The sequence below is a fragment of the Vespula pensylvanica genome, chromosome 2 (genome assembly GCF_014466175.1).
Source record: "Vespula pensylvanica isolate Volc-1 chromosome 2, ASM1446617v1, whole genome shotgun sequence".
Lineage (NCBI taxonomy): Eukaryota > Metazoa > Arthropoda > Insecta > Hymenoptera > Vespidae > Vespula > Vespula pensylvanica.
In genome coordinates this window covers 3,025,948-3,048,212 of record NC_057686.1, presented here as the reverse complement: position 1 = coordinate 3,048,212, position 22,265 = coordinate 3,025,948, and the positions used below count along the sequence as shown (strand labels likewise).

The window sequence follows — 22,265 nt, the reverse complement described above, 5'->3', positions numbered from 1 at the left end:
TCTTGAAAATTGAATTCGACGCGATGGTTACTCGTAATTGAATATTCGTAATCGCACGAGTTCGTTAAAGTTTCCTGTCGCGAGAAAAAATTATAATAAATTGGTAAGACGAGACGGTAGCCTTGAAGATTGAGTAAAGGAGAAGGAATTATCGACGGGCAAGAAGCAAGAGTGTTCGTAAGTCGTAGAGGCCAACGACAACCGGACAGCTGTTGGCTATGCGCTAGGCCGATGGCGTTCGTTATTTATCGAGGTGCGTTTGCATTCGCAAGATCTTCGAGATAACGCGTTAGGAATAATGGAACGAAAAGTACGACCGAGCGCATCCACGATGACTGTATTTAAGACTATCGTCGCTGCCAAGCTAATGCGTTGCCGCGCCGTTGTGCTAAGGAATAATTACAGTCGCATTATTATATTCTCGCTCGCGATACATCACGCGACTTTCATACATATGCATCGGATAAGAAACCGGAGCCGCTTGGCATTCGAACTAGCTAGCATCCTCCTTTCATTTCTCTTAAACATCTTAGTTAGTAGACTATTTCATATCATTAAATATATATGTCTCCATGTTTCTCTCTCTCTCTCTCTCTCTCTCTCTCTCTCTCTCTCTCTCTCTCTCTCTCTCTCTCTCTCTCTATCTGTCTTCTTACTTGTCTTTTCAACGATGATTGAAATTAAATCGTAAATGATAAAATAATTTTATCATATACAATTTTTCTATGAAACATATATATCCTCAAAAATAAAAGAAACGTGTCTATACACTTTACATCCGAGATACGGTCCGACGAGCGAGAATCGTCTTCGAAAAAACTCGTATCGATCTAATCAGCCGAATTTAGATACTCCTTTAAATGATAAATTTCACGCAACAAAGGAAAAGAGAGAAGAAAAGAAAACAATCTACCACCTTCATTCAAGAAATCGCAACTATCAAATCGAACGATCGAAAAATTTGCGACTACTGGAATCAAATCGACGTCGTCAGTCCCGACGAACTCCGGCAGGAGTTCTTTTATCAGATCGACTTCTCTTTATCGTCGATAACTTTTCTCGGAGTCAGCGGAGATCGTAATCTGGAACATCGAGTGGAAGTCGGTCGAGTATCGAGACACAAGGGTGTCCGTTAGCGTGGCTGGCGAGCCTCGTAGAACGGTAATTTAAGACTTTCGATGAAAATACGAAGACATCCCCGAAGATGTCTGCGAGGAATATCTGAATGCCACGCGTGGGCAGCGAAGAGAGTGTGCCTTTAGGCTTTGCTCAGGCTCAGGCTCAGACTCAGGCACAGGCACAGGTACAGGCAAAGGCATCGTCCCTTTCTCCGCCCTTCTACCTCTCGTTTCATCGATATCGAAAGACGCGTACGAAGCTTCGCGGAATAAGAATTTGTATTTTCGATCGTTCTCCGCTTTCAAACCTCTTCGATTTTCTTATGCACCTACGTTCACGACGCAAGAAGGTAATAATTTTCACCAAGAAGCCGACGAACGCGCGCGCGCGCGGGATCAACGTCTTAGAGAAAAGAAAAACAAAGAATATCCTGTTTATATTTTTTCTTTTTTTCAAATAAATTAATAATAAATATGTCGATGGAAAGTTTGAGGGAATGATTACATGACGATTATGGGAGAAAAATTGATGGTAATGATTTAGTTCGATAAAGAATATTCTTATTTTAATGAGTAGATTATAATCATCGACGAGAATGTTCTTCTTATTTGCCAATGAGGTTTGATGTTTGAAAAAAAGGAAAAGAAGAGAAAAAGAAAGAAAAAAAAAGAAGAAAAATTAAATCAGGCCACCTGCCTAGCCGGTTGATTTCTCTCCCTCTTACTACCTGATTCTAATTCTATCGTAACTCCTTATTCGTAACTCCTTTAAAGTCAGAGTATCCCGTGGCGATACTCCCGTGGCACGTACTGACTAATAAGTATTAGAAAAATATTTCTAAAGATTTTTGGACTTCTGTAAATATTTGTTGTGCGTGCTGACTAAAACGGTATATACCTACACGAACATTTATATATACATTTATATAAACATACGATTTGTTTTATTGAATTGTATTATGTAAATCGTATAAATTTTGAATTAACGTTATCGTTAAAACTTGGTGAAAACTTGGCGAGTAGCGAAATTATTATTAGTCAGAGAAAACGTCGGATTAAGTAAAACGGAACGGTCGTAAGTCGAACCGAAAAATATTCCGTGTTATGGGATCGAGCGACGAGAATCTTGCGTGTGTAATGAAACACTTATAATTACAGCCTGCTGCGTTATGCAAAATGAGAATCGTGACTTCGCCTCGATGCCGCGTGAAAATGTGAATAAACACGACGGTAAGAATTTCTTTTACGTTGAATATACGTTTGATTGCGAGCGCGTGTATCGGGTTGAATGGAGACGGTTCACTTTTATTTCGTACCAGTTTCCGTTCTGAAAGATCGTGTATAGTTTAACTAACAATAAGAACAGATCAAGAAAAAGTTTTATAATTAATAGGAAAAAGTTGATAGATCATTCCTGATTAATATTAAATATTACCTTGTAACTTATTAAGATTTTTCTAAAATTTGGAAAAAAATTTCATTATACCGATAATATATACGACTACACGAACGTCCTAATTCTAAACTAATTGGTTTTCAAAAAAAATCCAAATTAAAAATGTCAGCAAAGAATACACCATCAGAACTATGTCAATCAAAAACAAAAGGCAATAGTCTTTCAAGGGACCTTCTGAGATGGTTCTTCGAAATACAAAAACCTCGAGTGACGCGTGAAAGGATTGATTACTCGGATCGATGGTGCGAAAAGCAAATGGCCGAACTTCTTCTCGCTTCGAAGCAAAAATGAAGAAGATGGAAGAAGAAAATGAAAAGAAAGAAAGAAAGTTAGAGGATGAGAGAGAGAGAAAGAGAGAGAGAGAGAGAGAGAGAGAGAGAGAAAAGGAGACGGAAAAAGAAGACGAAAAGGGCGCTCCCTTTCATCGAGGCGGGACAAAAAGGGTTCGATCGAAAGTCTCAAAACCCCGGGAGACGGTGGTCATTATTTGTTTTAGATATTAATGCTCTCCGCGGACTATCGATAATTCACTCTCGGCGTTCTCGACGTAATCGCACGGTGTGTGCTCTCTCTCTCTCTCTCTCTCTCTCTCTCTCTCTTTCTTTCTCTCTTTCTCTATCTCTTTTCCTCTTTGTCCGTAATGTACGACGTATATAAAGAGAGATAGAAAAGGACAAGGATACGGCATCGAAGAGAAAGGATAGACAAGGAAAGAAAGAAAGAGGAGGTCCGTGTAAACGATAAATCACGATAAATACGTTTGCCCAGGCCCATTATAAAAGGAGGAAGAAGGAAGGAGGAAGGAGAGAAAAGGAGCAAGAAGGAGGGAAAGGGAATCGACACGATCGGCCAGGCACGGGCGAGTGCTCACGCGCGGGAGGAAGGAAAAAGAAGGTGTACCGATATAAAGGGGAGAAGAGTGAAGGGCGGCGTTTGTTGCCCACCGATATGCGATCCTCTCCCCGGGGCCACTTTCTCTCTATCTTTCTTTCTGTCTTTCTTTCTTTCTTTCTCTCTTTCTCTTTATCTCTCTTTCTTTTTCTATCGGTGCATCCTTTTCTCCGAGAGCCGCGCATTACGATCGCTTAAGTCTCGACTCGACTATCGAGTGATCCATCGCCTACGAATTCGACGAAGCCTCCCGCCTACCCTCGGGACATCCTCGACTAATGAGTGTGTCTCGATCGTGAACGACTAGTCTCTCTCTTTCTCTCTTTCTTTCTTTCTTTCTTCTCTTTCGTCTCTCTCTTTCTCTCTCTTTTTTTCTTTCGTCTCTCTCTCTCTCTCTCTCTCTCTCTCTCTCTCTCTTTTCCTCTGATACCGCTTCCAGGTGCGGTCTCTCGGCGTTCCTCCTTTAAAAAGGATTCCAATTAAGAGAACCCGACTCGAGCGACCACTCGCGTCTCCACTCGCCATTCTTTCTCTTTCATGTGAATATCAAAGACGACAGGTGGCTCGGAATAGTTTGCTGGAGCCTACGTGAGATCAGAAAGAAAGAGAGAGAAAGGGAGAAATAAAATGAGATGAAGATGTAAGACAAAGCAACAGAGAGTATAAGCATCAGAGATATTTTTCCCTCGAAAGATTTCTCGAATCTCTAGAAAAACAACGTATGTATGAGAGATATAAGTATGAGACTTTACGAGTCATTGCACTGTCCTCTCGACGATGGTGGAAGGTGCAAGAACAGTAATTTTGTGCATTCCAGAGAAGCTAGTCTGGTCTATGCCACTGATAATGCTCGGTAAACGTGTTATGGAAGAAAAGAGAAGAGAGAAAGAGTGAAGAAGGCGCAGAGAAAAGATACGAAGAGGAGAGAGAGAAAGAGAGAGAGAGAATGGGTAGGTAGATACCGAAGCCCGCGGGGGGCTCATAATTGCCGACCCTGAAGATCGGCCGACCCCATGGGGCCCTCCTCTGTTTGTTTTATTCCCTAGTTATACAAACGCGAGATCTACGACCGATATATGATAATCGTACCTCCGCTTCTTCCAGTCCTTCTTGGATCTCGTTCCTGATCTCCAAGACTCTCTCTCTCTCTCTCTCTCTCTCTCTCTTTCTTTCTCTTTCTTTCTCTCTTTCATTCTATACCTATCCATCCATCCGATCTTCTCGCCACTATTCTCTATCAAAGTGACCACCCCCACGAATCATAAGCATGGACACACGTCCAAATCAATTCCAATGAAAACCAATTATAATAGTCAACGAGATACCAAACAGAGAGAAAGAGAAAAAGAGAAAAAGAGAGAGAGAAAAAGATAGAGATAGACTGTCTGCCATGGAAGCTTTCGCCACGTCTCATCGCTTATGGATCCCGTTTATTCAAATTCTTAGCTACCTGGCATGATTAATATTCTTCCTCGTGGCCTCGGCTACCATCGCTTTCCCACGAAAGCGATTCCACGTCACGCGGTGAGGAAGGACGAATACGCGTGCTCACTCTACGATTACCACTCTACGATGTTTCGATGTTCGACTCTACGTCTTTCGATGTTCTCTCCTTGGTTAAAAGGACACTTCGCAAGATAAATGCCTTCGTAAATCACTTTTCGCTTTCTTACCTTTACCCTCCGACCCTCGCGACATCCACAACCTCAATAATCTTACCTTCTTCGACGCGGAACCAAACGCGGATTCTTGCGGTTCCTTTCGGTCCAAGCTCGGTCAACTTCCTGGTAGAAAGGCAAGGTGCCTTTCCAGGATATTAATATAAACGCGATGTGAGACCGGCCTCGCGAATCGAGGATGAGTTAATGGAATGATAATGAACGAATTTTATAAAACATGTATGATTCAAAGGACCTTCGAAGAATTTGGAAAAAATAATAAAGGATAACGAGAGAGGAGTATCGGTGATGAAGTCTCGTATCGAAGACACCAAAGAGGAGAACCGCTCTACTGTCGAACGACTCGTTGTACGCTAATGCTCGCCCCTTCGTGGACGAACCGGTTTTCGCATTTACGATTCAATTTCTGAAAGGCTCGACGATACGGAACGAGGAAAATCTATCGGCGAAACGGCCATTGTATTCCTTCGGGCATTGCAAATATAAATAAAATCAAAAAAAAAAAAAAATAAAAAGAAAGAAGGAAATAAGAAGGTTCGCTTTCGTTCGTGTCCACGTTCGCTAACGCTAGGTTATCGTTTCGAAAGAACGCCAAGCTCATATTTCAAGAAGATAACTCTACCAAGGCAGCAGGTTGCGCCAAATACATCTTATATAGAAGTGCTAATCTAAATGTTAGAAAGAGAGAAAGAGAAAGAGAGAGAGAGGGAGAGAGAAAGAAAAAGAGAGAGAGGAGAGAAGCCAAGTAATTAACTATCGAGATTACGTGAACCATATGTCACGATGTAAAACGCATGTGGTTAGTGTCGCCGTTGGTCAAGATAAAACCAAACGAGACCAACCTAAACGTGATACTAACTCGTGAAAGTCGTTAAATTTACGTTCCGTTGGTTTATACGTACTGTTCGCAAATGATATGTAAACCCTGCGGCCGAACGACGTAATATCGTGCATACGTTGAGAACCTTTCAGCTATGATCGTCACGCGAATAAATGTCTTATTAATTTAAAAATCTTCCGATTATCTCTGATGAGAGAGTATGCGACCGTAAAGTCTAAAATATGTTGAACATTCAGAAATTTGATACAATAATCTATCTAATTGATAAAGAATAATTGATAATTTCTTTTTTTGAACAATTAAAAGTACCCTACCTCGCTGTCGATTTTCTTAAATTCCACGTCCTCCTCGTCTACCTCGAAATATAATTCCGTCGACGTCACCGAAATAATCCCAGGTGCGACTATACCCGGTGCGATTAATTTTCCTTTCGTACTGATATTCACCGGACCTAAAAATAAATGAGAATAATTTTCTATTTGATGTTTCATCGTTAATCCAAGGCGAACGTATATTTAATGTCGTTTTCTTCAACTTGGAAAAAGGAAAAAACAAAAAGAAAAAAAGAAAGAGTAAACGAAAACGTTCAATAAAGAAATAAGCAAGCGAAATAATGGATAGAAACCTGTTAAGTCGTTATCGAGATCTCTGTCGTCTGAGAGGAGTTCACTATCGTCCATTAGATCCGCCGACTGCAATTGTTGCTGATGTGCACGCGAGGCTGCGAGATGCGCGTGAAACTCTTCGCGCGCTTGAAGTATCGCATCCTCGGGTGCACCGTGTTCAAGGGCTGCCTTCAGCGTAGCTTCGGGATGGCTCGAGCCTAGTGGATTGTGCACGAAACGCTTACGTCTACGTGCATCATCCTCCCAAGCATCTAGCTTCCAATATTCGGCCAGCCTGTACGACGAACAAAAGATTTAAAAATCGAAAAAAAGATTTAAAAAGAAAAACTTCTTTAATTGAAGTTCTCTCTCTCTCTCTCTTTCTCTCTCTTTTCTTCTTCTTTTTTATTTTTTATTTACTTACAAATCCAATAAAAGAGTCACTTACTTTGCAGCCATTGGATCCATATAACCCCAGGCGCCATGTTTGTTCGATAGAATGTTACGAACTTTTTCAAGCAATCTACTGGCGATCACGTTATCTCGCCTTCGTGCTGCTGTGATCAAATGATCGCACATTCTTTCCTCTTCTCGCCGATCTAGCAACGTTTGAGCGCACTGAGACTACAATCATTAATACATCGTTATTAAACATTACGAGCTGCGATGACCCTCGTCATAATATCATAAGAACGATTAATATGTTTCTATTTCATTTTTCATACGATTACCTCAAAGTCGGCATGTTTCAATACGTCGTCTGCTCTCATACGATTCAAAATAAATTCTGCCTCGTTCGCGACTCTTACTATGTGATCCTTCATCGCGTGGGACAATAATCTGTGTAAAAAATCGACGAAATGAATACGTTAGGATAATGCATTATTTTTTGTTTTATTAGTTTTTGATTTTCTTGCTTCTTTTTTTTTTTTTTGTTTCTTAATCTCTTTACCTGCCCTCGTTGATGAGCTCGATGAAGGCAAGACCAGCATATTTTTGTAAAGAATTCTGCCATTCCTGAGAACATAACAGCATCACCAGTTCTACCACGGAATTGCTGTTCTTAAACGTGGTCAAGCCTGTTCAAATGAAAAAGAGAAACTGTTAAAGTGCGAAAACAAGGGAGAATACGATTTGAGAGAGATGGAGAAAGGAAAAGAGGTGATTTACAAGCGCTGTTCGATTTATCGTTCTGGAATGACGGAAAAAATAAACGTCCATCGAGAATGTGACACGACGATCGTACGCGACGTTGCGCGAATATCGAGGCTTCGTGCGATCATAGTGAATACTAATGATGATCGTCGCTTCAACAACGAAAAGTTTTCGTCACTACATATCGGAATCTTTCTTTCTTTCTTTCTTTCTCTCTTTTTTCTTTTTTTCTAGATTATAAAAAGTTTCTACGAGAAAATACAGTAACTGCAAATGATAAATGACGTTTCGTTATTACTCTCGTTAATTATTAGATAGAAACAACAACGGAGAAAGTAAAAAAAAAACAATTTATACGACGTAATGAAAAATGATCATCGTCAAGTACCGTTCTAAATTAATTAATTGCGAACTCGTACCTTTCCCTTCCATTAATAGTTCTTGTCCGTGCGATCCGACTAGCGTTTTCGAAAGAAAAGGCGCAAAGTCGACCATGATTTCTCGAAGAAGAGGACAAACAGAACCAAGCGCCATTTCTAACTTTTGTGTAAGCGAAGCCTCTCTTGACGGTGTTGGCACAGGGAGATGATCGACCAATCCTTTGATCGGTAGATCATCCGGTCTCGGCGATGCCGCATTTACAACGAGTCTATCCGGTACACGAACCACGGAAATTTCTGCTGCGGGTTTCTCTCCGCGTTCCGCATTACCGACTATCTCTTGTTCCAGAACGTTACCTTCGCTATTCTGAATATCACCTGAATTTGGACAAACAAAGAAATCGTTTGAAAGGAAGATCAAAATGGTACATACATATATAATATATATAATCACTATTTCCATATTATTGTTATTATTATTATTATTATTATTATTATTATTATTATTATCATCATCATCATCATCATTTACAAATAATGTTATATGGAATAAAAAAATATGCAAATAAAAATTTAGATAGAACTTATTATTCAGATCTATTTCATCTATCTTGCAATAAATCAATGCAAAATATACAATTTTGTCGGATAAAAGATATAAATAGAAAAAATATAATAACAAAATGATCGATTATCTTACCACGAGAATGGGCGATGTTATGAATATTTCGAGGATCCTCTCGAGGATTCGATATGGGTACCGTATCGCCATCCTCGTTCAAATTCACGTCGGTCCAAGCTTCCTCCGATGAATTATGCTTGTTCTCGTTATCCGTCGTCACTTCCGATGGACTTGGATCAGCGGTGATGTTGCTACGATGAACAGCCTCTTCGCTAGAGTCGTTGCTCTAAGAGGAAAGTCGAATATTTTTCGATGAACTTCATTGTTTTTTATATTAACCAAATTAATCGGAGAATCTTCGATTCTGTCGACGATAAATGTTCTTACGTCGATTTACGATTGGATCAAAGATCACAAATCTAACTTGGCGCGAGAATTTCTAGATGATAATAATAATAATTATAATAATTATTATTATTACTTGACGTTTTAACGATCGAAAAAAATTTCGAAGATGTATTTGATGTTTTTTTACGTTTGTTTTTTACGGTATAAATTTTTTATTTGTGTGAGATAAAATGTGTTTATTAAATCGGGAATATTTACTACTGCTACTAATACTAATCGATTAAAGTACTACTTATTCTTATTTCGAACTAGCGACTTTAATTGGTAACCTACGTTCTTTTAAACACATCAACTTTTTCATTTACTCATGATATATAATATATATATATATAAAATTACTATTTACGAACACAGTATAATGTAGTTACGTATGTCCAGATTTTCTTGTTAAAAAAAAAAAAGAAAAAAAAAGAAGTAACAATTCTCCCGTGCTACGTAGTTGCTGTGACATGCAATATTGTCAATACATTGCCAAGACGCAATCATCTAATATAATAATATATAGTAGTATATATATATGTGTGTTCAAAGAAAAAAATCAAGCCTCTTTCACTTTCAAGCTTCGACAGAAAAAAAATGTAATCATACTACCCAGAGTATATATTTTATTTAAATAAGGGAAATTAATAGCATATATTATATACACACATGATGATTTCATTACGAAATCAGTAAGACGTAGATATATATGTATATATATATATATATATACATATGTGCTATTAAAATACATGTGGTATGGTAATATAGAATGCAGACGTTTTCTATCATGGCGAAACATTCGTCTTTCGAATGAAGCTTTTAAAATATTTGATTGATAGAATAATAAAAAGGTAAATATATTAGATAGTAGATATATTAGCCAAAATAGAGAATTTTGCGTCTTCCCGTCAACTGGGTGTTCGTTTATACGATGCGATATCTGTCTTTTTGACTTTTACACGCAAATTAATAATCCTTCGGGACGTATAAATGCTGCAAAACTATTTTGGTGCTTTAAAAAATTTTTCCGGAGAATTAACGATAAGAAATTAAGTTAGACATAAGAGTTAGAATAGAAATAGAATAGAATAGAAATAAATGAAAGAGGGTGAGAGAGACAAAGAGGAAGAGGGAGAGAGAGAGAGAGAGAGAGAGAGAGAAAGGGAGAGAGGAAGAAAGCGAAAAAGATAAAAAGGTAGATAGATAGATAGAGAGAAAGAAGGAACAAAAGAGAGAGAGACAGGAAGAGAGAGGAAGAGAGAGGGAGATAGAGGAATATATGTGCGAACTCGCACATCGTTTCTCTTCCCTTTCAAGTATTTTCATCCTTTGCACTGGTAGTCTCTGATTTGATAGCTTTACCTGAAGATTTCGTGGCAGTGGTTCGGACCTCGTAGAAGAGCCAAGCGTTGGTTCTGACGAGGTGTAATCCTCGAGAATTGTCCGTGGTCGAGGTACACCACTGTGACCTCCCTTCAGAACCAGTAGTTAGTACGCATAGCAATGCAAGCAGAGGAAGTTAACGATGAGAAAAATTACAGAGTACAGTCACTTCGCATGCTTCGAAAGGATAAATCAACAAAAAAAAAAAAAAAGAGAAAAAGAAAAGAAATGGAAAGAAAAAGAAAAGAAAAGAAAGGAAAGTCTTTCAAATGGAACTACAGATACATAGGTATCTGAAACTACATAGATATATAGGTGTTTTTATATATATATATATATGTCAAAAGTGCGAGCACATGGAAATTCGATCTTTTGCGATATTATCAAATTATTTATTTCGACGATAAGGGAAAATAGATAATAGGGGATAGCGGGAGAGTCGTGATAACTATCCTTTTACATGCTACGGTATTACGATAAACTAAAGAATTTTTGAGTGATTACGATGACACTACTTAGGTCAGTGCTAAACACCCAATCAATTGTTTCAACGAAACATGCCGTACACATCGAACATACTTAAAGGTTCCTTAAGATACGATTTGATTTACTTTTGAAATCGAGTAAGTACGAAACTGTATATTGTTTTTTGACGAGAATGACGTTGTCTTGTTTAAAAAAAAATCGTCCGGTTCAAAATTAATTTTTATTGTTTTCACTATCCGGCATATTTTTCAAACAGTTTTTTGTGTTCGTCTTAAATTATAAATATTATTATAATAATCAACTAAATAAAATTTTTGTGGTTCATCTCAAAGGATCCTTTTGACGTATTTATAGAAACGTAGTGCTGCTATGTGTGCATATGTGTTTTTATGTTTGCTTTAAAGTCTACACCGACGTTCGACTAGTTATATTAATTAATTATTGTAATGAAATATCGATGAGTCTTACTGCAATAAATTCGTGTATATTAATCGTTAAAATATTTTATGTAGAAATTAGGAACTGTTAACTACATTAATTCAATCTACATTTATCAAGTTACGTGATCTACTTTCTAAAGAATTTGAAATTTCAATCAACAACTATGATTTAAATAATTTTATAAATGCCTATAGAATATTTTTCTACATACGCTAATTGAATTGTTCTGTAAATTGTATTGTGTATGAATATGTTGCCTATGAAAATGTATATTCCTTTTATTACGTATCGTTTGAATTTGAGTATTAAAAAATTTTGACGATAGAAAAAATTATTTTATCGCGAATAAATTTTTAATAGTGACGAAGATTAATGCAAAGCTAACTGTGCATTGGACTAACGTCGCATTATTTACAGCGAATGCACCAAATATCGTGCCTTTTTGAGAAAGTGCCAGGTTTTCTTTTCTTATAGAATTTTAATAATTAAAAAAAATTTATGCAACACAAAGGTTAGAAAATATATAGAAATAACAACGAAGAATTTTGAATTATAATCACACGGATATAGTTAATGAAATTTCATAATTTTTTACTAATAAAATATGAACGTAAAAGGCCGTATTAAATAATACATTCATATAATTCCATCAAAAAGGGGAAACATGCAGTTTCGAATAAAATCGATTATAACTCACGAAGATCTATCGTTTCTTTTCTTTTTTCTTTTCGAATGATAATAAGTAATTTATTAATCGATTCTAATATTGATTCACATTATTAGCGATAAAATATATTAAAATTGTTAACAAAGAAATAATGAAAATTATTTATAAAAGAGATTTCATAAGATCTTTACCTGAGAGACCTTCCAAATTTTAATTGTTCCCAATACACGTACACGAATTTTTGATTGAATCTTACGATGACTATTTTTTCTTGTATTTTTCCTTTTCCTCTTTTTTTTTTTTTTTTTTTACATAAAAAATCGATGTTGAAAACGTTGATAACAGACTTACCTTGGTCGATGGTGGACCGGACGACGTAACGTCGTGGTCGGCCAAGATGGAGGAATTATTTTCGTCCACTATAATAACTTCGTATTCACCGTCGTCCTGAGAACCGGACTGGCTTATCATGCCTGCGCTTCCTGAAAACACGATTTACGAATATTAAGATCGATGATCGATTCGAAAAATCAATTAGCCGAATCTCTTTTTGCAAAGCTTATTTGACATCGAGATTCGTATGATCGACGTTCAACGAAAAAAGAAGAGGAGAAGTAAAAGGATTAAGCAAAATTTTTTCTATCATTGCAAATAATTTTTTAAATTAAATCGATATTTATAGCCATTTCATGGATTTTATTTTCTGATAAATAATTAATTAGAATTCTTATTCGTTACACGTCGATCGAACTAAATCAACGAAGAGAACGATGCGCATGGTGCAGGTTTTGAACAAAACTAATTGTCAAAAGAATTTATACGATCAAATCGTAAAAAATTTTCAAGCTATTGCGTAACAAAAACTAGGATAATTCTTTTCTTTTCATTTCTTTTTTTACTTTTCTTTTTTTTTTACGACTCTCGTTATCAACATTAATTTTTCATCATTCCGATAAGCATAAACAAAACTGTGACTCATGCTGCTGATACATTCTTTTCTATATATATATTTTTTCTTGTTTTTTTTTTTTGCGACGAAAAAAATACAACTACATAATTATGCATAGTGCAACGAACTTTGTTTCCAGAAATATCCAGGAGACGATTCATTTACTCAAATTCTCACCTAAATGCTTTGGTTTTTAACATTCTAATTGTTTGTCCGATGCTTTTTTATATATCAAATATATATATATGTCTATATATATATAGACATATCATATATATATATATATTGTGCACCGTAGTGAACTTTCAACGTCGTGCAATATATGTCCTGGTGCTTTATCGAACGTGCTTGACAATTGTATCTTGTGGTTCTGTAAGCGAACAATTATCATGCGACAAAAAATCATTCGGAAAGTATGGGGTATATGTTTATTTGGGTATAAGTTTTTTCGTGTACTTATAAAAGGAAAACATTGGGATGAGGAATTGGTAAAACGTTTAAACAACATACAGTGTAGCTTCAAACATAATATCTCAAACAATACAAAAATACAACAACGTTCCTAATCTCTAGAAACTTAAGAAGCATCGGCCGATCTTGCTCGAATAAAACTTTCCGCAAATAATCACGCATTAACAACTCTGTCCTACGCAAAAGAAAAGTTAATCATCTAAAATGTTAACGAGGCTAATCGTGCAGAGGATCTCAAACTGTTTCCAATCGATCCAAACTAAATCGAACGGAACTAAAGAGATAATCATCTCACAAAAGGGTTAACCCAAAGACAATATCTATCGAGGAGAAATAAGGTAGTGTTCGAACTCATTAATGAACAGCGTTGTGCTTGCGAGCAATAAGCGACGATAACAACGAAAACTCTTGTCGAAGAAAAATAAAAATAATAAAGGGCATTCCACAAAGGAGCGAAATAATAATAATTATAATAATAGTAATAATAATAATAATAATTATTATAATTATAATTATAATGATAATAATAATAATAAAGAAGAAGAAGAAGAGCGTTCGAGCAATCGAGATTACCTTGCAGACCGACAGCGGAGTTTCTATGACAGAGATTTCGGGGCTGATCTATATGCTTTTGAAGCGTATGGTGATGGTTGTTGTTATTGTGATGATGGTAATGATGGTGTCGATGATAATTATGGTTGTTCGGGTGATGGTTGTAATGGTTGTTGTGGTGATTCGGGAGATAATAGCTGGAGGGTGGCTGGCGATTAGAGTGCCTGGCAGCCGGTAGCGGGTGCTGGTGGTGGTGCTGGCTGATGTGATGGTTGGCATTGGCATTGGCATTCGCATTGGCGTTAGGGTGAGATCCCGGGAGGAACTGTGGGTACACGTGGTGAGACCACTGTGGAAACAGGGGCCGACCTCCTCCACCACCATTCCCATCTCCTGGGGGGGGAGAATCATGTTTTTTTAACCAATTCCTTTACCAACATCGCGATTTTGATCTTCCTATTTCTTTTTCTTTTTTTTTTATTTTTATTTTTTCCTTTTCTCATAATTCCCTTATCACGTTTTTTCTTTCATTTTTTGTCTCTCGATCACGTCTTTCTTTCCGAAAGATCATTTTCCATTCATTCATTTTTGTATTGTTTTATTTTTTGCTTTTTTTCCATTCTCTTTTTTGTTGTTTAATTTCTTTGTTTTTTGTTTTTTTTTGTTTTCTTGTTTTTTGTTTTTTTTTTTTGTTTGTTCCCTAACGGATAGAGTGAAATCAAAGGAAAGAGTAAGAAGAAATCAGGAAACTCAGGATTGCGTTACGGACTAATCGTTTAAGAATGTTAGTATGTTGTGATCAACACAGGATTTTAATTGATTATTACCAGGAAGACGTTTCAAACGAATATCTTCTTCTGTGTCTTGATCTATGTGCATACAATTGGTCACGTATTGTAAGATTACATGTAAGTATAGCTGAAAAAAGTGACATAATTTGTGGAGATAAATAATAATAGTTGCGGTCGCGTATCCATATCACGATTCTGTTTTATATAATCCAAGCCTATGAAAAATAAAATATACGAACGCCTAACTATAAAAATCTAACGATGGACAAACGATTTCTATTCCTTCCAATCTTAGAATTCTATATCGTCGGAATCTTGGAAAACAAAAAATTTTCTATTTTGTAATCGAATGTTAGCTGCCAACGAAATTAAAAAATAAATATATGGTATATAAACAATAGAGAAGAAGGTGCAAGAACATTCGACAAACATCAAAACCCTCACTGTCAGATACATAGAAAAGAAAGAAAAAAAAATCAATATCTCACACACTAGTGCCATCTCGTACATGCGTTCTATCTAGTGTTGTGTGCTAATTTTTTGATTGCAACTATGTGGTTCTTAGTGCATCGTGTTTTATATATATATTTAAACTACGACGTATAGATGTATATAATTACGATTATGTTTATAATGAAAAATTTTTTATGGGACTCCGAACGAGAAATCATTTCTTGATCGAATTTCAAATTTCTTTCGAGCTAATTATAATATTCAATATCGGATTAATTTATATCGAATGATGATCGAATTAGATTATTATTAAATCAGACGAATAAAATCTCCTAAAATGAATAGGAAATAAAAGTTCGTTTCTAGCTACATTAGGGCAGAGACTATTCTTCTTTTCTTTTTTTTTTTATCGTTCACAGGACTTACGATTATAAAGTACATGCTTATAATATTGAATAGTCATGCTTTGGAATATTGTGATTGAACAAAGATATAGAAAGAAATGTGTTCGTTCATTTATAATAATCGAAATAATCGAAGTGAAATAAATAGAAAAATAAACGACGAAACATATCTGACATGTAAGAGTTTTGACCAAATAAATTATCACTCGTGACAGGAGAACGTTTATACTGCTACCGATACTTATTTACAAATATTAAAATTAAAAAAATAATAAAAAATCTATATCAACCTGTTATTCCAATTCTTATACGAAGATCTTTTAAAAAAGAAGAAAGAAAGACGAGACCGACCATTGTCCATCAATCTTCTATCTCATTAAAAATCGAACAATCAATATACATACATATATATATACATACATACATACATATATATATATATATATATATATATATATACGTGTATATATATACGTATGCATATATATATATATCCCCCCTATTTGAATATTTTTAATATAAAAATCAAATCTATTTTAAGTTCGTTTATGAACTATTTAGAAATATTAATTAATTTTGATAGAAAATTGTTATCATCGCCAGCCCGTATATTAATCAGATAATTGAAAATGACATGGAATCTTACCTGAGGGACTACCCGGTCTCAAACCGGCACCATTAGTTTGTATCGTTTGGACAGGACTTGGTGGACGTTGAGATATCGGTGGTTCCAATATATCGCGATACTTCGAAACCATTAGTACAGAGATGAAGTAAACTATAGCCAGGGACAGAAACTGTGCCTGCTTGGTTTCTTCCTGTAAAATGAGGAAACAAGAGATCATTGACGTACCATTCATTAAATTTCTTCAAACGAGTTCCTCTTCGAGTCTCAAATACAACTGGTGAAAGAAGGTATTATCGAAGTTTCGATAGGATCGATCAAAGTACATATCTACTTACAACATCTCTGTATATCACGGCTCTCAAGCGATTCACATCCATGTCTTGAAGTAATTTTTCCGGATCCTTCACAGGACTTAACTGATGAGCCAGATTATCCACTATGTTCTATAAAGGAGCAACGATATTCGATATATAAATATAAAATATTGCATCCGCTTCTAAAGACTCTATAGTGCGCTGACATGGACAAGAAATGAAGAAGAACGAGAAAGAAAGAAAGAAAGAAAGAAAGAAAGAAAGAAAAAAGAAAGAAAAAAGAAAGAGAAAAAGAAAGAGAAAGAAAGAAAGAAAGAAAGAAAAAGAAAAAAAAAGAAAAGAAAAAAGTAAATCTTGATATCTTCGAAATTAGAGCGTAGACACGCTCGTGTAAAGGTATTTAATTGGGGGCCTTCTAAGGACCAATCGTGCTCTACCGCGATTTAGGATGATACTAATTAATACTAATCTAAATGTTTCTAATGTAAGCTGAATTATGACAATAGGAAGTAACGTACCTTGGGCGATGTCTGAGCTCCTCGTATTAGAGACTGTATGTGCTGTGATTTATTACTAGTACCAATCTGTCGACCTAACATGCTGTACGATCTGCCACGCTCTTTACACTCTAAGCAGTTTCTAACGGCACATGTACAGACCTATAGAAGCATTTTATCAGAGACATATATATATATATATGTACGTAAAAATAATTGTATTCGGGGGTAAGGTATTAATGAATCTTTAGTATGTACATATGTCTGAAGTTGACTAAATGCGAGAAAATACACAGAAATTTCACAAGCGAGAATACACAGCCGTGTATTTTTAATAATAAAAATTATCTTTAGCTAGCTTTGTGGAGCAAAATCGTGTATATGTATGTATATGTGTCTGTTTGTTGTCTATCTGTCTGTCTGTCTGTCTGTGTGTGTGTGTGTATGCTCGTGTATCTGAAACTAATGTTCAAGACATTTATAAAAGACGACACTCTCTGCGATATACATAATCCTCGACTAAATTTTGGTTGATAAGCAGTTTACTGTAATATGAAAGTTCCGTGATTTCTACAGAGAGACAAATTTTTGACTGATCACCATATATCATGTGATAATAAATTATGAAATATTGTAATATACATAATGTAATGTGGGATGTTGATATGAGGCAAACTACGCATATGTATATATTTATGCTATTTCGGTAGGTACTAATACAATATCGATTCCCACACTACCAAAGTATTTATATTTGTCGAAATTATCGATTTTTGATACTTGAATAAATATGTATGTGATGTGCATTTCTAATGTTCATGATTTTTCTTGATAAATTTCAATGATTTCAAAAATTTTATTTGTATTATCGATGCTATATAACAAAGTAGACTTTCGATTATACCATTTCGTTCGATAAACTCGAATGTAAACGATAAAATAATTATGACGAATTCGAAAAATGAGATGAACGATACAAACCAGTCGCAAACATTGTCTCAAAATTCCACCGCTGGACATGTTCTTCTCAGCTTCGAGTTCACCAAAGTTCAAGGAGCTTGCGAAGATCAGGACATCGGCCATGTTGACTAACCTTTGAAGAAACGAAACTGCTACTTCTATCGGCATACCCTGAGTCGGTTCGATCACGTCTAACTCGCTCTGTGGATATCAAATCACAATAAAATTCAAATACAAATAGGATCATTGACTACTTCAACGTACGATCTTGAAAATACGTACGTTTGGCGACGTAGCCGAAGCTAAAAGCGGCAACAGCCCACCGCAAGCTATGATAAGATTGTCGGCCAATTGAGAAATCAGATGAACGGTATTGACTACGAAAATTGCATTTTCGCTACTATTCACAAAGTCCAATACCGATTTCGTCGAATGACTACAAAGTGAAGATACGTCTCTCGTTAGTTTAATATTTGAATACATTGCGAATAAAGTATCGTTACGTATAGATTACCTTCTCCAAACTTGAATATCTGTTTCGAGAGAGAATAGAACATCCGATAATAATCGCTGATGAATGTATGACCATTTAAATTCTGGTATTCTGAATGGTGGCCGGGTCGGTCCCGGACTGAACATTGGTCTGGTGGAAGGATTTCCTTGCTTCGTTCTTTTCGATTCTGCAAGGAACGACGTTTGATCGATCAATTTAAAAAATTTTATCTTTAACGTTGGATAAAGTAAAATAATAATAAACAAGAGGACAAGAGCAAGAACCTACCAAAATGATTCGGATCCACTTGCGTGGACGTTGAGGCACTCCTTGGTCTTTTTTGGGGCGATGATGTTTTTCGTAAGGGAACAGGCAGAGAAGGAGGTTCCTCGGCGTTGCTTTCGGCAACCGTCTCGGAGGATACGATCGGTAAACTGGATCTGCGGTGGGCATCTACGTGATCTGGAGTTAAGTCATTCGTAGTAATTGGATTGTCCATTGCAACCACATTAGAACTAACGTTTTGAGGCACACCATCGGGTAAACTTTTAGTAGCATCACAGACCGTAGATATTGTTGGGATTTGCTGTTTAGGATTTGGCACTTGCGTCACATTATCTACAGAACTTTGAATATCGCTATTACTAGAAACACTATCCGTTACTCCTACCTCGTCGGTTCTCACCGGAATGTCTGACTTATTATCACTTACGCTAGTAGAAATAGTGGACGGCTCCTTTGAGTGTTTTTCAATTACCTGCTCGTCGTCGTTACTATTAATAACAGCACTTTTGTCGTCCTTTAAAGCGGCCGCGACACGTTCGTCGCCCTCTAACGTACTACTCACTACGAGTTTTTCGGCTTCCTTTTCTACTTCTTCTTCTTCTTCTTCTTTTTCTTCTACTACTGCTATTTTCTCTTCCATTTTATCATCGTTGCTATCTGTAGCTTTCGCGTTAGCATCCGTTTCTATCGTATCGACCGAATCTTCTGGACCCTTTGAAACGTCCTCGATTTCTTCGATATCTTCGTCGGCCCTAACGTTTCTTTCTTCAGAAACAGCAACTTTCTCCGCAAAATCTTTTTCATCGATCTTCGAGACATCCGCAACGTCCGTCTTTGTTTCCGCGGATGTCTCCTGTTGTTCCGTTGGTGTCAGATATGCCTCAGAAGTATCGCTATCTATGATCTCTCGATCATTATCCAATTGTAGCTTCTCAAGGTATTTCGAATCGTCAGCTGGCTCTAATAATGATTCCGATTCTTCCTTAGCCATATCGTTTATAATTTCGGACCTCTTTTCATCGTCGTTGGATTCCTCCATCTTTTCTGACATCTCTACGATTTTTCTCGGGCTCTCTTCCTTGTTACTACTCGCGTCGTTATTATCAGCCAATGTCTCATGAGACTTATCATCGTTACCTTCTTCCTTTGTTTCGGAATCATTAGATTCTACAAGTTTGGCAGTTTTATCATCACTCAAATCATCGTTCTTCGTCATTTCCTTTTCGTCTTCTTTCTCGATAATAACATCGACATTCGTTTTATTCTCTTTATCCTCTATTTGATCTTTCGTAGAAGCTTCCAATTCCTGCTGTACAACATCGTCTTCTTTCTGTACCGTGTTTTGAACCACCATAGAATCCGGACTTGGACTCTTCTGTACCTCGCTGTAAATATCGCTGGAACTTTCGATCGATATCACTTCGCTAGTCTCTTGGGTCGTTGGCAAAGAAGCTACTTCGCTATTTGCCTCTTCCAAAATTGTCGGTGTGTCTGTGTGAATCTCTCGGGCCGTCGTTGGTGTCTCCGGTTTGTCGCTCAATCTTGAATCTAAAGAGACTGCTTCGCTGGACTGCATGGTATCTAAGGTCTCGCTATGGGATTTGACGATTGCCGGACTACCGTCGCTTTCGGTGTTGTCTATGGAGTTCAGATCACAGCTACACGTTTCCTCAAGACGATCGTTTCCTTCTGTTCCATCAAATTCCTACAAAGGAAAATGTTTTTTTTTTTTTTTTTACGATTGATACTCCATGTCACTGGAGACTAACTTCAGAAGGACAATTTGGACATGCACAACCTACTTTGTAATTCCTTTCAACGTGCTGTGCTTCATGATTCTGTTGATTGGTCCAAGGCGATGGTCGATTGTAACCATTATTACCTGAATGTTGCTGATCCCAACCAGAAATTGTACTAATGGGTCTCTGCTGCCTCAACTCGGGATCCGTTATATTATCGGATCTTTGTCTCTCATAATGCTCGTACATTTGAGCGAACTGAAGTTTAAATTCCTCGTAGGATACCTTCATAAGTGAATTAACATTACAAAAAAAAAAAAAGAAAAAGGAAAAAGAAAAATAAAAAGAAAAATAAAGAAAGATAAAGAACCATATTACATTTTTTGTAAAATCGCGAATTAATTGATTTTAATTATTTATCCATTTGTCTCTGACCTTTGAATGTACTATCGCCAAAGTATCAACCCATACACGCCAACCACCGTATTCATGTTTGATAGCGTGATGAAGGAGCATTCGAAAGAGAGAATAAACCATGTCGGAAATCTTTTGTTCCTCTGTGTTCTTTGGATGAATATAAGCCATAGCTATGAGCCATTCCTGCCAGACGGACATTTGTAATACGGTTCGACGATTTTCTCGATTGTTATTGCAAAGTAATGTCATATCGGAAAGAAACAATTTTTTCACTTCTAACAATTGTTCCGTTTGCTTTGATTGTCTTATCAGTGTTGCTACTACTTTAAGAATCACTGAAATAAAAGAATAAGAATAATAAGAACAATATTCACGTACGAATATATTCTATAATAATTCTGTTGAATCTTACTAGGATTTTCTAAACGATAATGTGACTCTGGTTCGGGATGCCTAGCATAAAGTATTTGTTGACTGATGTGTTCCGTCATTATCTGCAAATATTATTTATTATAAATTATTCGTTATGTTGATTGAAGTTAGATAAAAAAGAGTCATTAAAAGTTATACAGAACATGGACGATACCTCGTATAAAACGTTGTAAGTTGGTAAGGACAATGTTTCCTCGTTTAACAATAATCTTTCGGCTAGTAGAGTATACAAATTGTGTGGGCTCATTACATCGTATTTCCTTCTATTGTAATTTTAAATTAATTAGAACTTGGAATAATAAAATATATATATCTTGAAACATTTTATCACTCACTTGTGTGTACTGCGACTGAGAAAGAATCCTAACAATTTCAAAGCTTGAAGACGAATCAATTGACTTTCAGCCGCTAAAAGTTTGAAGATCGTTCTAACGCCTTGTTTCGCGTCGAACGCTGGTACCATCGATGAAGGATGCTCGGACATAAGAGAAATAAGCATTTGCAAAACGTCGTGCAAATTTTCATCCTGCGAATAAATCCTTCGTGAATACTGAACCGTCCATTAAACAAACATTGAACAAAAATGAATTAGATAAATTCTTACCTCGTGCATCGTTGTTAAATAATTCAAAATACTCTGCAATTCGTCGTCCTTTACGCCATTACCGATCATGATCAATTGTTTAAGAAATAGTAAAATGTAAGAACGTATTGTCAAGATATCCTTTTGTTGAGGTCGTGGTCCGTCTACAAAAAAAGAAAAAAA

The 22,265-nt window shown here is 36.4% G+C and overlaps 1 protein-coding gene across 11 annotated transcripts in view; it reads right to left on the bottom strand.

The window, feature by feature from the left end:
• The window catches only part of LOC122627304 (neurobeachin), a 191,157-nt gene that overhangs the window by 54,967 nt on the left and 113,925 nt on the right, over nt 1-22,265 (bottom strand). For 8 of the 11 annotated variants that reach the window (XM_043808371.1, XM_043808369.1, XM_043808377.1 and 5 more), the window contains 23 exons: nt 22,104-22,246; nt 21,835-22,025; nt 21,654-21,762; nt 21,480-21,561; nt 21,086-21,402; nt 20,714-20,935; nt 18,915-20,616; nt 18,648-18,813; nt 18,416-18,569; nt 18,155-18,334; nt 17,195-17,335; nt 16,698-16,805; nt 16,381-16,552; nt 14,108-14,479; nt 12,466-12,596; nt 10,500-10,610; nt 8,826-9,033; nt 8,165-8,503; nt 7,543-7,669; nt 7,322-7,430; nt 7,039-7,214; nt 6,611-6,885; nt 6,300-6,436 (listed from right to left, as the gene is read on the bottom strand). In XM_043808371.1, coding sequence (XP_043664306.1) covers nt 6,300-6,436; nt 6,611-6,885; nt 7,039-7,214; nt 7,322-7,430; nt 7,543-7,669; nt 8,165-8,503; nt 8,826-9,033; nt 10,500-10,610; nt 12,466-12,596; nt 14,108-14,479; nt 16,381-16,552; nt 16,698-16,805; nt 17,195-17,335; nt 18,155-18,334; nt 18,416-18,569; nt 18,648-18,813; nt 18,915-20,616; nt 20,714-20,935; nt 21,086-21,402; nt 21,480-21,561; nt 21,654-21,762; nt 21,835-22,025; nt 22,104-22,246 — 5,672 coding nt within the window. The remainder of the gene's footprint in view (nt 1-6,299; nt 6,437-6,610; nt 6,886-7,038; nt 7,215-7,321; nt 7,431-7,542; nt 7,670-8,164; nt 8,504-8,825; nt 9,034-10,499; nt 10,611-12,465; nt 12,597-14,107; nt 14,480-16,380; nt 16,553-16,697; nt 16,806-17,194; nt 17,336-18,154; nt 18,335-18,415; nt 18,570-18,647; nt 18,814-18,914; nt 20,617-20,713; nt 20,936-21,085; nt 21,403-21,479; nt 21,562-21,653; nt 21,763-21,834; nt 22,026-22,103; nt 22,247-22,265) is intronic. The other 3 variants (XM_043808368.1, XM_043808373.1, XM_043808374.1) reach the window with 3 other exon arrangements.